Source organism: Geotrypetes seraphini, chromosome 5 (assembly GCF_902459505.1).
Source record: "Geotrypetes seraphini chromosome 5, aGeoSer1.1, whole genome shotgun sequence".
Classification (NCBI taxonomy): Eukaryota; Metazoa; Chordata; class Amphibia; order Gymnophiona; family Dermophiidae; genus Geotrypetes; species Geotrypetes seraphini.
Genome location: NC_047088.1, coordinates 110997968 through 111015819, shown reverse-complemented (window position 1 = coordinate 111015819; position 17852 = coordinate 110997968). Strand labels below are relative to the sequence as shown.

The 17852-nt window shown below is 45.3% G+C and overlaps 1 protein-coding gene across 1 annotated transcript in view; it reads left to right on the top strand.

Moving 5' to 3' along the window:
• Positions 1-2574: 2574 nt before the first annotated feature.
• MMP25 (matrix metallopeptidase 25) overlaps positions 2575-17852 on the top strand; it is a 140218-nt gene continuing 124940 nt past the window's right edge. The window contains exon 1 of the mRNA XM_033946513.1: positions 2575-2652. Within this exon, the coding sequence (XP_033802404.1) occupies positions 2575-2652 (78 nt within the window). The remainder of the gene's footprint in view (positions 2653-17852) is intronic.

Below are 17852 nucleotides of genomic sequence, written 5' to 3'. Positions count from 1 at the left end.
TTGAAATCAAAATGATAAGGTATTTTGACACCTACCAGACTGGACTTAACAGAGATCTGGGCTTTCTTTCCACTTAAAATTGCTCTGCCATCTTTCTTTCTCCTGCACACCCACCCACACCTCCCTCTTCCTATCCCTGAAATGTTTTCCTTATATATACTGATATTTGTCAACATTTGCTTTTTTCTGATCTGGTTACCTTCGAGAGCTCATCATAAAATGCATTCAGTTAGCGTTAGTCCAATAAAAAAGGTATTACCTAATTTCCTTTGGGTTTTGTTTTATTTCTTTATATTACCTTAAAAAGAAAGTAAAATTCTGGAATCTCTTGTGGCACACCCCGAATCTCTTTTGGGGCATCTGGAGGGTCTTCAACAAGCACATGCATCCACCTATGCTGGAGGCCCTCCAGATGCAGCCTGGAAGTTGGAATAGGGGGGGGGGGAGATGAGGCTTGGGGGGGCGTGGCTGTAGGTGGAATAGGGCAGGGCTAGAGGCAGAATGGGGTGGGGCTAGAGGTGGAACGGGGAGAGTTGGTATTCAACCTCTACATCAAACCCGTCATCGATATAACGCAAAAATATAAAATCAAAATCCACTCTTATGCAGATGACATCCAGCTGCTCCTCCCCTTAGGCGAAAACCGGCCATCCCAAATTGCTAACCTCGAACTCTGCCTCACTGACATGAAAACTTGGATGTCAAACAACAAGCTTCAACTTAACGCCTCCAAAACCGAACTCCTATGGATCAGAAACAAAAACACCAAATACCTACGACCTACACTAACATTGGATTCCACTCTACTAACGGCAGCAGATCAAGTTCGCAGCCTGGGAGTAACCCTAGACGGACACCTATCCCTATCTGCCCACATATCCCAAGTAGTCTCCACCTCCTTCTACTACCTTCGCCAACTGAAAAGGATCAAACCCTACATCTCCACACCAGACCTCGCCCAACTCCTATACGCATATGTCCTCTCCAGAATGGATTATTGTAATTCCCTATTTAATGGACTAACCAAAAATAATATCAAACGCCTCCAACGGGTCCAAAATGCAGCCATCCGCCTCCTACACAACCTCAACTACCACGATTCCATCTCCCCGGCACTCCATGCTGAACACTGGCTCCCAATTAGCCAACGCTGTACTTTCAAAGCCCTGGCAATTGCCCACAAGAGAATCTATTCCACCACCCCCTCCTACATAAAATCCAAGCTCCCCATCTACAACCCCACTCGCACCCTCCGCTCAAAGTCAGAGATACGCCTATGCACCCCCCCCCGGAAGATCCCTGCTCACAGAAACTGCCCACAAACGATCCTACAGCCACTTCATTCCACACCTCTGGAACCAACTCCCCCCCCCAACTTAGACAACAGAACTCATTATTAACATTCCGTAAATCGGTAAAGACCCTCCTCTTCAACTAAAGATCTCCTCTGTCTTCTCCCCCCCTTACGCCCCACCCCTCCACTCTCCTATCACCTCCCCAAACTCCAGTATAATCCTCTCTTACTCTCTCCACTAACAAATTGTACCTAAACGCATATAACTTTCCTTAAACTAAACTACTGTATTTCTCCCTTCTCTCTTTCTGCTATACTCTCCCTGTATTTAATTCTCTCCAAAATCTATAAGTCCAATCACTAAACCTGTTGTATTACTTATATGTCTAGTTACTCTCCACTGTGTATGTTCATTTGTAGACCGTTCTGAGCTACTGGGAGGACGGGATAAAAATCCAAATAAATAAATAAATAAAATAGAAAAAGGCGGGGCTGTGGGCAGAACAGGGCGGGGCCATGCATTCGGGTTTCTCCTTCTTTAAGTATGGTAACCCTACCTTGGGATATGCATACCATATATTGGAAACCGTTGATCTGTATTATATACAGCCACTCAGCACAGATAGGAGCAGGACTCTAGAAACTTCTTCATTATACATATAGGGGAAGCTTTGTGTTTGCTCTGCCTCATAAGAGTTTGGTAGAAGAGGAAGAGAAATTGACTCATTCTTTTATTCTCCTCTGCTGTCCATATTACCACTACTCTGCTCCATCCTAAGAGGGGATAAATGGTTAGAAGGGATGAAGGATTGTAGCTCGATTAGGGGGAAGGGCAGACGAGATAAGGACACACAGGGAAATGAAAAAAAATCAGCATCCTTGAGAACAATAGCAAGCTTTCCTTCCTTCATATTTAAAATGGTGAGAAAAGCTAAGCAGCAGATTTCGGAAACCTTAAGTACTCCTTGGAAATATAAATCAGAACAATAAAAGAGAAACATTGATTTTATTTGCTGCCTATTGAATTATCTAAAATATGTTTGGTGGTATAACTGCTTTTATAGGGAGCAAGGTCTGAGAATGCAGTGAAAATAAAAGACTTAAAAATACAGAAATTGTTCAGGTCTTATGGTCTATTAGCCTCGTTGGGTTTGTCCGGTAATTGAATACTGTAGCTGAAAGAAGGGGGGAGGGCTTAGGGTGGAGCTCTAGGATGCAACTGAGCTCGTTTCTGCTTTCCAATGCAGTTCATCTCTTTTCTCTCCTGCACAATGTTTATAATGTGGATTTTATCCTGTGGCGTTCTCATTCCTGCATGCTGGAGTCGGCCTGATGCCAGGGATATCAGCAAAGGGGTGGTGAGTGTACCCCTGACACCTTGATTTTCTAGTTTTGTGGGGGAGGTGAAAAGTCGTTTGAATTGTTTCATTAACTGACCAAAAACAAGACTAGGGAGTACCACATTATTCACTACAGATGGGAAATGAAAGCACCACATTTCAAATCTACAGTTGTCTATGTAATTCTAAGGATTACTGTGAAACAAGTTGGAAAGCATACCTTGAAAGTGTCACACAATAGTGATTCTCCCCCTTGCTGGCAGATTCAGGTCTGTATGTCTGTGTGGAATTAGAAAAAGGCATGGTGAAATGTGTCTTAGTACAGGATGTATGGATGTGGGAATAAGTGTGGGGAACATATAGATCAGTGGTCTCAAACTTGCGGCCCGGGGGCCACATGCGGCCCGCCAGGTACTATTTTGAGGCCCTCGGTATGTTTATCATAATCACAAAAGTAAAATAGAACAGTTTCTTGATCATATGTCTCTTTAGCTATAAATGACAATATTATTATTCAGACTTAGTCAAAAGGAAAGATTTATAAACTAAAAAGAGTTTTACCTCATGCAAAATTGTCATTTCTTTAATAAGACATTAACTATTTTTTTTTTTGCGGCCCTTCAAGTACCTACAGATCCAAAATGTGGCCCCGCAAAGGGTTTGAGTTTGAGACCACTGATATAGATAGATGTGTGCATATGTGTAGGGAAGCGCTTGTGTATGAGTAGATGTGTATGAGTAGGTATGTATGGAGGTGTGTTAATTTAGGCCAGGGGTGTCCAACCTTTTGGCTTCCCTGGGCCGCATTGGCCGAAAAAAAATTTTCTGGGGCCGTACAAATGCTGCAGCAAGACAGAGGAAGGAGCTGGCAAGACAGTAAACACCTGGGGGCAGCAGAGGAAAACACTGCATCGCCCTCGACCGGGGCCGCACAAAATACTTCACAGGGCCACATGCGGCCCTTGGGCCACAGGTTGGACACTCCTGATTTAGACTATCTAAGCGAATTGGTTGCACATGGCATAAATATTAAAGAGGGTGCAAAACTTTCTTCCAGCCATTTCCTCTCACTAACAGTGGTGTAAGGGCAGTGTAGGGGACACGAGTGGACAAGTCATACAGAGCACAATTATAGGTCGGTAAGGTCCTGAATATAGGTGTGCGTATGGGGCTGAGGTGCATGGGATGTCTGTGTATAAACAAACATAAGCTTATGGACAGACAGATGGACCCTCAACAGTAAAAAAACACACTCAAATATTACCCTGGCAGTCATATCTAAATGTTTGTGATCTAAATTCTAAAACATTCAAGTATTGGATCCATTTTGTTAACTGTTTAAAATGAATCGCATCCAGTGACATAAGTTCAAATAAGGAGCTTCTAAGCAAAATCTGATGAGGGCCACCCTATGCTGGAAGGTAAGGCTCTTCCTCCATCCCCCTACCGGCCTCACCTTATAGGAGGAAGAATGCAGCAAACTTGACAATTTTAAATAAATTGCTTTGTCGCCTCCCACTGGCGTTCTCCAATAAAAGTAATCCAGCCCTGTCCACTGGGAACCAGAGAAGCACACATAGGTGTCCAAAAAATTGTCACAGGAACAGATTTGCATGCCTGGCGCCTCAATTATATGCTGATCTCTCTCATGCATATTCATTAGGGCTATCCTGAAAACCTGACTGGCCTGGTGGTCCTCCAGGACAGGGTTGGGAACCACTGATCTACACAACACAAAGGCAATATATCAAGTCCCATTCTGCTTTAGCAGTTAACACTTGGCATTGCATTGCATATTAAATGCAAGGCACAATACCTTCCTAACCCCATCCCATTCTGCAGTTATCAGATAATGTGGGAATTAGTGTGTGCTAAGGATAGAATTCTATAAATGGCACTCAAAATTTAGCATCGGGATAAAATTGGTGCTAAGCGTGATTCTATCAGGGTGCTTGCCCTTTATAGAATTGTGTTTAGCATCATTCTTCTGAAACCTGGTGTCAATGATGGTGCCCAAGTTAGGTGCATTAAGGCCATATTCTATAACTACTCATGGAACTTTTCAGAACGCCCCTGTCATGCGCCCTTTTGAGTTGCAGCAAAGTTCTCAGGTCAGCCAACCAACTTCTTAAATTTTGAGCACTATTTTGCCACTGAATGTTATCTTATTTCATTAAGTGCCAATTTGCAGAAACAAAATTCTCTGTTTTGACATTGTTTCAGATCATTGATTGAACCATTTCCACCTCATTCTCGTCTTAGTTGGGCTGAGAACTTTTCAGCATCCCCTCCCCATAGTAGATTTAGGCGCTGTGCTTTGAAGACTAGCATGCAACTAGATGTGTGTGCAAATTTTAACGAGTGCAAATTAACTTCTTAATTAAGGGCTTGTCACTTAATTAAATTGTGCATACATTTTGGCTGCACAAATCCGGGGATAAGAGTCAAGTTGCCGCATAGCTTTTGGGAATGACACAGGGACAAATTTTTCCCTGTCCCCGCGGGAACCCATTTTCCCATCCCTGCCCCATTCCTGCAAACTCCGTCCTCATCTGCACAAGCCTCAAACACTTTAAAATCATAAGTGTTCAAGGCTTGTGCAGTTAAGGCAGAGCTTACAGGAATGGGGCAGGGAAAGGGACAGTGACAAAACTCGGGGACAGGATGGGGAAGAATTTATCTCTGTGTCATTCTCTATGGGAAATAATTGCTTAACACAGATTAATTGGTTATAGTCCAACAATTTCCTCATTCTCCTATTAGACTTCAGTTTAATTAGTATTGACTTCTACGATGTCTTCATTGAGGTTTTCCTCTTATTTTATTTATTTTATAATCCTCACCCAATTGAGTCCAGAAGTTGCATAATGGCCAGTGGACACTGAGTAAGGCCAATAGGTGTTGCTATTGAAATATGCTATTGAGGAAAGGCGCTTTCCTCAAGAGCTGCAATTCTGTCTTTTACTCCCTCGGGAACTCAGTCTAAATCACTATGTGATGTATGTAGAATTTGTGTAGAAGTTCTCTCCTGAGAATCCTGACCTGAAGATGGTGGTTCTGGGCTTTAAAAGCTAGTCAAAAAATGTGTTGTCAGTACAATAACTAATGTATCATCTAATTTTCTTTTATTGTTTTCTTTATTTCTATTTATTAACTTTAAATTGGACTAACACAGAAACCATACTACCCTTCCCCCATAATCCACACCCCCACCCCACCACCCCCACAATCACCAAACTCCAGACACATCCTTCAGCCCCTCCCTCTATGGTCCTGCAGTACAGCTTGTCATCTTATCAGCCAAGCCGCTTCTTGGGGGGGACAAAAAAAGCAGCATAAAGGCATGGAGCTGTTGTCATTCTGTGCTACTGATATAGGGTTACCAGTTTTACATTACATTAGTGATTTCTATTCCGCTATTATCTTGCGGTTCAAGGCGGATTACATAAGGATTTATTTGGACATTTAGGAATACATAAGGAGTTATGGAGTGGAGCCGGGTTGCTATTGGGGATTGAGATGATTCTTGCTGTGTTAGTTTGTCTTTAAGGATTTATTGAATAGCAGGGATTTTATTTCTTTTCTGAAGGATTTGTAGTCTGGGGTCGTGATCAGTAAATTGGAGAATTGGTAGTCTAGTTTTGCTGCCTGAGTGGCCAGGAGGCCATCGTACATTTTTTTTTTCATTTGACGTTTTTGAATGGAGGGTGCATGAATGGAGTGTGGGTTCTCCTATGTCTGGTTGTGGTTGTTTGGATTAGTCGGTTGTTCAAGTAGGCTGGTCAGTCTAGTACACAGTTCTTCAACCGCCGGTCCGCAAAAAAATGTTGCTGCCGGTCCGCAAAGGATTCGGGTCCCCGCCGCAGCAAAAAGTGCCGGCGTCAGCTGATGTGCAACTTCCTGTTGCCGTCGCTATGCCGACACTCCTGCCTTCCACCTCCTACTCCTGCCGTGTATGTCTCCGCACCCCCAGACAAGAAGGGGCAGCTCTGTGTGCTTTTAACTTCAGCACACAGCTGCCCCTAAGCAGTATTTTAGCCGCGGTTTCATGAGGCAGCCTCGGGGCCTTTGGTAGGCCGGCACACATCGCATCATCGAAGCGGGCCGGCCTACCAAAGGCCCCGAGGCTGCCTCATGAAACCGTGGCTAAAATACTGCTTAGGGACAGCTGTGTGCCGAAGTTAAAAGCACACAGAGCCTACATAAAGGAAACATTTGCTGGAGGGGGAAGGAAGGAAGGGAGAAGGGGTACTCCTGGACAAGGGAGGGGAAGAGGCTACTGCTGACAGGAGAGAAGGGAAAGGGAAGGGATGAGAATTACTATTGGTTAAGGGGAGGAGGAAAGGGAGAAGGGGTACTCCTGGACAAGGGAGGGGAAGGGGCTACTGCTGACAGGGGAGAAGGGAAAGGGAAGGGACGAGAGTTACTGTTGGATAAGAGGAGGAGGAAAGGGAGAAGGGGTACTCCTGGACAAGGGAGGGGAAGGGATGAGAATTATTGTTGGATAAGGGGAGGAAGAAAGGGAGAAGGTACTGCTGGACAGGGGAGGAAGAATATTGGAAGGAAACAGCTGGCAGGGAGATTAGAGGAGGGGAAGGAGTCAGGATGGAATGGAGAGATCAGATGAGGGAAAGGGGAGAGACAGAGGAATGACAAAGTAGAAAGAGATTGATGCTGGGAAGGGGGATCAGATGAAAAATAAGGAAAGAGGGACAAAGATGCTAGATCTGGTGTAGGAGAGAGGGGCATAGAAAGAACGCAGATACCATATGGAAGGGGGAGGGGTAGAGGGCAGACAGTGGATGGAAGAGGCAAATGCTGGATTGAAGAGACAGAGGGCAGACGCTGGATGGAAGAGAGTGAAAAGAAGATGAAAGCAGAAACCAGAGACGACAAAAGGTAGAAAAAAATAATTTTATTTCTATCTTGTGATTAGAATATATCAGATTTAAAATATGTATCCTGCTAGAGCTGATGTTAGACATAACTGGGGAGTGCAAAGCCCAGGCAGTGCGTCTTTAGCTTCCAGCTGGCTTAGGGCTCTCTCTGACCAGGAGGCAGTTGCCCTAGTTCCACTCCCCTAACACCATTCCTACCATGTGTGACTGTGGTATTCTGTTAGCATGATATTTGTGTAGCATTCTGTAATAATTTGGCTTATTCAGTTTTCTTGATAGTAGAGGGGATATATGTGAAGGGGAGGGGAGACGGGGGTTTTGCTGATCCTTACCCTGTATTATTTATGTTTATAAAATGACAATTGTACAGAATATTGTTTCTTTTTATACTTTAATAAAATATGTTCAATATAAAATCATAACTATTTGAGGCTTGTGCGGATGGGATCAGATGGTTAATGGGACCGAGCTTGCGGGGATGGGGCGGCAATGGGGTTTTTAAAAATTTCAGTCTTATTAGTTTGCTGGTCCACAAAATGATTATTTTATTTCCGCCGGTCCATAGGTGTAAAAAGGTTGAAGAACACTGGTCTAGTAGACAGTAGAATTTGAATAGTATTCATGCTTATTTTGGGAGCCAGTGTGAATCGAGGTAAGCCACTGTGATGTGGTCGTGTTTCCTCAGTGAGTAGATAAGACTCAGAGCTGTGTTTTGTACTGTTTGTAGTTGTTTTATCATGGTTGTGGGGCAGGGGAGATATGTTGCAGTAGTCTAGAACAGTGGTTCCCACCAGGACCACCAGGCCAGTCGGGTTTTAGGGATAGCCCTAATGAATATGCTTGGGGCAGATTTGCATGCCTGTCACCTCCATTATATGCAAATCTCTCTCATGCATATTCATTAGGGCCATCCCAAAAACCTGATTGGCCTGGTGGTCCTCCAGGACAGGGTTGGGAACCACTGGTCTAGAAGCTGGAATTGTTTTTTGTCAAAGAATTTTCGAACTTGCCTTAGGTTTCTCATGACTGCGAATGATTTCTCTATTGTTTTGTTGATTTGGGGCTGCATGGTACTGCCTCTGTCTATCGGCATTCCCAGAAGTTTTAGAGTGGGTTGAATGGGGTATGTGATTGAGTTTATTACTAGGTTTGTTATGGTTGGGGTTTTGTTATTTTCAAGGAGGATGAATTTTGTTTTGTCAGGATTCAATTTCAGTTTGTGCTCTTTAATCCATGTTGCTACTGTTGTTCAAGAAAAAAAGAGGTGACCTGGCACTGCCCCATTCCACCCAGCCTCGCCCCCCCACACAAACCTCATCTCCTTCTCTGAGTTTGGAGGGCCTCTGAGCATGCGCGGATTTGATGCAATGATGTCATGTGCCTACGTGCATGCTAGGAGGCCCCGAGCTCAGGGCCTTCCAAAACCTGGACAAACTGCCAGGTTTTGAAAATCCGTCCAGACGGTCCTCTAAAAAGAGGACAAGTCTGGGTTTTCCCAGATGTCTGGCAACCCTATGCTGAAAATTCTGCCAGTCTCACCTCTTCTGATATGACTGTCTACTTCTGAGGAGCAGCTGGACTTCATCAGCAGGACCAGGGAAAGGGAAGGAAGGGAAAGAAGATGCTAGATCAGACTGGGCCCTGTGTTCCAGATCAGTTTTACTTATTGGTCCTATGTTCTGGGCCCAGGGCAGTTGTCCTTTTGTCCATAGGTAAAAATGACCCTGATAAATAGGCATCAAGGTATCAGCCTCAACTTAATTTGTTGACCCTTATCTCCACAATCCAAATGGATTAAGGGGGGAAGCAGTGGCATAGTAAGGGGGGAGCGAGGGGGGCGGTCCATCCCGGGCGCCATTTTGGTGAGAGCTCCGGCATCCCTCTTCCTCTCCGACCCCCTCCACCTCTTCCCACTCCTCCCCATATGCACATCTTCTTCCCTTCCCCCCTTGTTTACTGCTGCAAGCAACTTCAATGTGTTCCTCACAACCGTATCAGCTCTCCCGCTGATGTCACTTCCGGGTACCGTACATAAGACGTGACATCAGAGGGAGAGCTGCTGGGGTTGCGAGGAACACGTTGAAGTTGTGAACAACTAGAGGTAGGGGGAAGGGAAGGGGGCATGCATGCAACAGGAGGGATCGGGGAAGGAGTGGGGGGGAGGGGAACTTCCACCTTGTGTGCCTCTCACCCTCGCTATGCCTCTGGGGGGAAGTTACTAAGCTGAAATAAAAATATGGCATTGTACTGCAGTTTAGTTTACCACAGGAGTCACTAACCTGCAGTTAATAAATTTGCAATACAACTTCCGATCAATCTTGCAAATGGCATTATTCAGTTCCTGGGTAGCATAGGACCATGACAATGCAACCTGATGATCTCAAGGAGCTGTTCTTGAAGGAGATGGAGTCATTCAGGATGAGCCTCACTCTTCTTCCTCATGAAGACCCCTTGCCAAAGATTCTTGCCCCTGCTAGAGTTCCCTTCTGCCCCCACACCTTAGGCTTTAGCCTTGGGCCTACCTCTGTCATTTGCTGGTGGTCTAGGTTATAGGAACCAGATCTGTGGGTGCCAGTGAGTGCTATGCACCCCTAGTACTGAGCTAGGGAGAGGTAAATTATAATGTGTTTGGCACCCGTAATCATTTTGAAATGTTGTGCCTATAGTCTAGAGCAGGAGCAGGCAATTCCGGTCCTCGAGAGCCACAGGCAGGTCAGGTTTTCAGGATATCCACAATAAATATGCATGAGATAGATTTGCATGTCAAGGAGGCAGTGCATGCAAATCCATCTCATATATATATTCATTGTGGATATCCTGAAAACCTGACCTGCTTGTAGCTTTTGAGGACCAGAATTGCCTACCTCTGGTCTGGGTCCAGGGCTAGGGTTACCATATTTAAGGACGGGAAACCCCGGACGCATGGCCCCGCCCTGTTCTGTCCTGTTCCGGCCCAGCCCTGCCTTGTTCTGCCTCCAAGCCTCCCCGTTCTGCCTCCAGCCCCACTCCCAAAAAGCCTCATCTCTTTTTTGCCGACATCCAGGCCGCATCTGGAGGGCATCCAGCATACATGGATGCTTGTGACATCATCCATGCATGCTTGTTGAAGGCCCTCCAGATGTGGCCAGAGCTCTGGGCTTTCCAAAACTCGGACAAGCTGCCGGGTTTTGAAAAGTCCGTTCAGGAACCCAGACAGTCCTCTAAAATAGAGGACATGTCCAGTTTTTCCCAAATGTCTGGTAACCCTATCTAGGGCAGGAGTGATCCGAGGTCTCTCCTACCTTTACCAGTGCTGGGTTCAAACTGACACCAGCTAGGAGTTAATGCCATGCTAGGGCCCTTTGCTTTGCATGTCATTATTATGCATCCCACAGACATTTACATTAACACATGTTATGTTAAAGTAATACACGATGTTGCCATTTAATGCATACTACAGGGCAAAAATCTTGCCTTATTTTTAAAATTCACATTAGTAATTACCTCTCTAACACAACAATAACAATTCTCTACTCAAGATAGGCAGAACATAAATGTAAACAGGGACGATTTAATCTTTCTTTTGGTTAGTTTCAGTCTTAGTTGAAATTTTAGTTTTAACTTCTTGTTCTAAGTTTTCGATACTGAATTCAGGAAGACTATAAAGCTGCAGGAAACGCAGTAGGGAACCACATCCCCATCAAAAAAATGTCCTATAAAAGTTATAAAATGTATGCTTAAACATATACAAGACAATGCTAGAAATGGCATGGAGGTACATGTGCTTTACTCATGTAAAGGGGTGTGTTTATATTGGCTGTATTCACATGCATGCTATTCTGAAAGGTTGTGCATTAGTGTTAGTGCACACCCGCAAAGGGGACATACATGTGGGTGAGGCATGAGTGAGCCATGGATGTATCCATCATCAATGTGTGTATGTTACAGAATGCTATCAAATGTGCATGATGAGAAGTGCATGTAGGTGTGCCCACTTAACGCCTGCCGCTGACTTGGTGTAAATGGATGCATCTTCCTTATGGGCACTTCAATGTGTGTTTGCAGGGAACCCTAATTCTAGTACAGAATTGGCGCTCCTTTGCTACATCAGGTGCCCTAAAGGAGGCGCTACTTTATAGAATTACCCCCATATAAATCGAGCTTCAAAGATTGATGAATACCTCGGGTTTGGCAGAAAATTGTCACAAATGTAAAAGCCTGTCTTAGTTGCGCAAGTTTTGGGCTGATAACAGGCAACTAACTTTAATTATAGGCATCTAAAACTGTGACATCTAAATAAAGGACAACTATTGATTTCACTATGTATAGGCGCCTGTGTTATATACCCAGTATCAGATCAAGCTCTGTTCAAGTTTATTAGGCTTTTATATTTATACTAGTCTTTAAGCCCGTTACATTAACGGGTGCTAGAATAGATGTGTGTGTCTGTCTGTATTATTTTTTTTTTTTTTGTCTTTCTCTCTCTCCTTGGACGCTGTCTGTCTGCCTTTTTTTCTTTATCTCTCTCTCTCTCCTTGGACGCTGTCTGTCTGTCTTTTTTTCTTTGTCTCTCTCTCCTTGGACGCTGTCTGTTTGTCTGATGTTGCTTTATGGCTTCTCGGGGATTCAATTTATTATTTTTCTAGGTATTTCTATTTTTATTTTGTGGTTAGTTATTCTATACTTTATGACGGTCTATCTGTGTTCTGCACATATGACAGAGACGTGGAGGGGCATAATCGAAAGGGACATCTACCGGTAAGTCAGTTTGCAGCTAAGTCGCAAGTTGTCCAAAGTAAAAAACAGCCTAAGACACATTTTTAAAAAACACGTCCAAAATTTTGTTTCAGAAATTGTCTAATTATACGTCCTGCCGATCTGATCGTCCAAGCTGCTAAATCGTCCAACTTTTCTTCCAAGTCAAAAACACCTAGAACAAGCCCTGTTGTATGTGGGAGAGGTCTGCAAAGTGACGGACTGCACACCCAGACATGGCACCTAAATAGTGGGTTACCTTACAGGGCACGGCTGTGAACTTCACAAAAAGGGTGCCATGTCTTCTCCTCACTACAGCTCCTTTATAGGTCACAGTGAGCCCCCCAAACCACCTCTAGAATCCCCTAGACCAGTGATGGCTAACCTTTTTGAGCCCGAGTGCCCAAACTGCCGCACAAAACCAAAGAATTTCCTCAAAGTGCCAGCACGTCAATTAAACCTTAATAACAAGATTTTAGTATCTAAAAACTCTTTATAAAGTTGCCTGAACTATGTAACATCATTTTTAAAGGTTGGAATCTTTGTATTGTCAGAGAATCAATTTGATTCACAATCCTTTGGTTTTCATTTCAATTTATTGGCAATTTATAATGTTTTAATGATTTCATTCATGGGCCGAATACACACATACTTTTCTCTGTCGCCGCACTCTTTGACCAAAAGATTTGTAAGCCTGCAACCACGTGAAGGTAGACTCTTTCAGCAGCTCCCCTCCCTCCCCCTTACCTTTGTGGCCAAGTCAAAATGATCTACCAACAATAAAATTTTAAAAACACAAAGCACGCTGTACGCAGAGAAAATGTTAATTATCATTTATATTCCGCGGGTTTTCAAAGAGGTCAAGGCAGATGACTTTATGCAATGTCACCTCAGTAACAACTATACAAAAATAGACAAATATTCCCCCTCCCTTTTTACTAAACCGCGATAGCGGTTTTTAGCGCAGGGACCTGCGCTGAATGCCCCACGCTGCTCTTGAAGCTCATAGGCTCCCTGTGCTAAAAAACGCTATTGCGGTTTAGTAAAAGGGGGTCATAGTGCAAAATATAGACAGCATATATAAATTCTCAAAACGGACACATTTTGATCACTAAATTGAAAATAAAATCATTTTCCTACCTTTGGTAATTTCATCAGTCTCTGGTTGCACTTTATTCTTCTGACTGTGCATCCAATATTTCTTCCCTTTTTTCAGCCTCCTGTATGCTTTCTCTCCTCCAGACCTCATTCCCTCCCCAAACTTTTTCTTTGTTTCACCCTGCCCCCTTCTTTCTTTTTCTCTCTCTCCATACCCCCTTTCATTCTGTATGTCTGTCTTTCTCTCTCTCTCCGTGCCCCATTTTTCTTTGTTTCACCCAGCCCTCTTTCTTTTTTTTTTTTTGGCTCCCTGTCCCCCCCTTTCTTTCTTTCTCCTTGCCCTCCCCTATGCCACCACCATTGGGAAAATGCTACCACCGCCACTGGGGAATAGGCTGCCACTGCCGCTATCGGGAACAGGCCGGCGCCGAGTTCGCCCTGCTTCTCTTCCCCACGGGGCTGACCAACTCTCGCCACTCGACGTCAATTCTAACATCGGAGAGGACGTTCTGAGCCAGCCAGGCAGTGATTGGCTGGCCCAGAACGTCCTCTCCGACATCAGAATTGACGCGGGTGGCGAGAGTTGGTCGGCCCCACAGGGAAAAGCAGGGAGAACTTGGCACCGGCCTGTTCCCAATGGCGGCGGTGGCACTCAAGTGGCTAAAGAGATGCAGTTTACCAGCCTAGGGAGAACACTGGAGGGTGCACCCCCTTGGGGCGTAAAACCGGGGCAGACCGCCCCCACCCCCACCTTGGTATGCCACTGTCTGTACCTCACTCCCTCCCTATGACCAAAAATTCTCCTTTCTTCTATTCCCCGTGTACACAACCATCTCTTTCCCTCCTTTCCTCTCTCCCAAGTCCTTGCCTTCTGTGTCCAAAAACACAGTCTCTCCCCCACCTCAAAATCTCTTTCCCTCCCTTCCTCTCTCCCAAGTCCATGCCTTGTGTCCAAAAACCCATTCCCTCCCCCATCTCAGCATCTCTTTCCCTCCCTTCCTCTCTCCCAAGTTCATGACTTGTGTCCAAAAACCCATTCCCTCCCCCACCTCAGCATCTCTTTCCCTCCCTTCCTCTCTCCCAAGTTCATGCCTTGTGTCCAAAAACCCATTCCCTCCCCCACCTCAGCATCTCTTTCCCTCCCTTCCTCTCTCCCAAGTTCATGCCTTGTGTCCAAAAACCCATTCCCTCCCCCACCTCAGCATCTCTTTCCCTCCCTTCCTCTCTCCCAAGTCCATGCCTTCTGTGTGCAAAAACCCATTCCCTCCCCCACCTCAGCATCTCTTTCCCTCCCTTCCTCTCTCCCAAGTCCATGCCTTCTGTGTGCAAAAACCCATTCCCTCCCCCACCTCAGCATCTCTTTCCCTCCTTTCCTCTCTCCCAAGTTCATGCTTTCTGTGTCCAAAAACCCATTCCATCCCCCACCTCAGCATCTCTTTCCCTCCCTTCCTTTCTCCCAAGTTCATGCCTTGTGTCCAAAACGCACTCCCTCCCCCTTTTGTGTTCCCCGTTTGTCTCCCAGCCCATCTTAGCAACTTTCTCAGCAAAATGCAGCTCGAGCCGCTAGGCTTGTCTTCTATTTCCTGCCTGTCCTGCCGCGCACACATAGCCGATCGGAAATCTTCCCCCGACTTCAGCGCTGACGTCGGAGGGTGGGCTTTGCTTAAGCCCTCCCTCCGACATCAGCGCTGACGTTGGGGAAGATTTCCGATCGGCTGTGTGAGCGGCAGGGCTGTAGGAGTAGAAGACGAGCCTCGCGGCTCGAGTTATATTTAACCCTGCGGGTCCCCCATCGTCCCCGTTCAGCTCTCTCTCCTGTGCACCCCCTGGTAGTACTGCCCTGATGGCGGCCCTGCGCGTGCCAGCTGCAAGGCCTTCACGTGCCACAGTTGGCACGTGTGCCATAGGTTCGCCATCGCTGCCCTAGACCCACTTATCTACCACCCCAATAGCCCTTATGGCTGCAGGAGCCACTTATATGCCAGTAAAAAAGGGTTTTGGGGGTGTATAGGGGAGTGCGCATGTTTAAGTATCAATGCAGTGATTACAGGGGCTTATGGGCATGGGTCCTCTTCTGCATAAGTCCCTAACCCACCCCCATGACAGCTTAAGCCACCTCTGTGCTGGACGACTAGGCTTTCCTATGCCAGGCGGCCAGGTGATGATGGTCTGGAGGCTGAATTTTAAAGGTGTGATTAATATTTTAATGGGGGTGGGGGGGATAACTGGGGTAGTGTGTGGGGGGAAAATGCTTGAGTACCTGATTGTAAAAAAAACCGCTTAGATAACCTTGATAGGCGGTATATAAAAATCCTAATAAACTTGAAACTTGAAACTTGGGTCTATTTTATGTGTTTTCAGTGCTTCACTCTTTGGAGGAGTGTGTGGTGCAGTGGTTGGATCTACAGCCTCAGCACCCTGGGGTTGTGGGTTCAAACCCCGCGCTGCTCCTTGTGACCCTGGGCAAGTCACTCAGTCCTCCATAGCCCCAGGTACGTTAGATAGATTGTGAGCCCACCGGGACAGAGAGGGAAAATGCTTGAGTACTTGATTGTAAAATCCGCTTAGATAACCTTGATAGGCGGTATATAAAATCCTAATTAAAAAAAAACCAAAAACTTATCTGGTGACTTCAGGTGGGTTTTTGTGACTTAGACCATGCTTTACATGCTCTAAGTCACAACATCCAAGTTCCGTCGATCATGGGCTGTATAACTAAGTCTAAGCTGGAACCACGTCCCGCCCTCGACACTCCTCCCGAAACGCCCATTTAGCTTTGGTCGTTCAGCGGCACTATGTAGGCCTAGGACGTTTAGAAATACGTCCAAAACCCGTTTTTATTATCGGTACTTAGACGTATTTGGGAAATGTTCGTCCAAGTGCCGACTTAGGCCGGTTTTTGGATGTTTTTCTCTTTCGATTATGAGCCCCATAGTTTTCTATTAGCATTAACTATTAGAAAAACATCATTCCTTAAAATCTGGAGTCCGGTCCAAACTTATTGTAATTTAGATCAGTGTTCTTCAACCACTGGTCCATGGACCGGTGCCGGTCCACAGAAATTTCCTGCTGGTCCACAGGGCCAGTATGTGCATCAGGCCCAAAACTGTGTTCTTCAATTGCCGGTGTGCGGTGCGATCGATGCGTTGTTAATAAGATTATATTGTGTGTATATATGAAAAATGAATGGAAAAAATAGTGTTACAATTAGGACTATGGGGGCAGGGTCTGGGGTGGAGACTGGGTAGAGATGGGCAGGGTCTAGCCCTCGACTTAGCCCAGTGTTCTTCAACCGGCAGTCTGTGGACTGATGCCGGTCCACAAAATAATTATTTTATTTCTGCAGGTCCATAGGTTAAAAAGGTTGAAAAACACTGATTTAGACCACTGACAATCAGTATTTTAGATCAAAGATTATACTGATCATCTTCTCTTAACATAATTATTAAGTGATGCTTGTTAGAAGTTCTCTTATATGCTTGTATGCAGGCAGACATAACATTTACTGATAATGCGTGTGTTAGTCATATATCAGTTATATATTTTATACATATAATATGCATGATTTACATAGTTAATATGTTTTATGTTTTATTCAATAATTGTACTCTTTGTTTATTTGTTTTAGAAACTTAATAAAAATACTTTAACTTAAAAAAAAGCATTAACTGTGCATGATTGATCTGTATTGATCTAGCTTCTTTAGTTTTCCACTAGGTTTATTGAGGCTCTAGTCGCATTTTGGTGTTTGTGCTTCCTAAGTACTGTATATACTCGAATATAAACCGGGATTTTGGGGCCAAAAATGGGGGTCTCAGTTTATTTTCGGGCCAGTGTCCAATGCACACCCGCCCCCTTCCCAAACTTATTTCAGGCCTCCGCTGGGCCGCCAGGCACTGCACCCTGTCCCCCCCTCCCTGCCCATTGTACTTCCTATGCCGCTGGAATCCCTGGTGGTCCAGAGGTGTAGCGGGCAGGAGCGAGCAGCGGTGACTGACTAGGTTAGCAGCGGGGCAGGAGCGCTGAAAGCTCACTCTTGCCCACTACACCTCTGGACTACCAGGGATTCCAGTGGCAGAGGAAGTACGATGGACAGGGCAGGGAGGGGGACAGGGTGTAGAGCCTGGGAGGGAGGGGGCTAAGTGCAGTACCTGGCAGGGAGGGGGCTGTGTGCAGAACCTGACAGGGGATGGAGGGAAGAGGGCAGGGTGCAGAGCTTGACAGGGGAGGGAGGGGGCACTGCGAGCAGATCCTGGATATTAAGCCGCCCAACTTATATTTGAGTCTACTATTTTTCCTCCTTTTGGGGGGAAAAATGGTGGTCTCGACTTATATTCGGATCAACTTATATTCGAGTATATATGGTAGGTCCTTGTTATGTAACTCATGAATGTTACTGCTATTATGGTATGGTAGAATTGCTCTGGGTGACATTTGAAGTGTTCTGTATTATTTCACAGTATGCCTGTTATTGGCTTTTGGATTTGG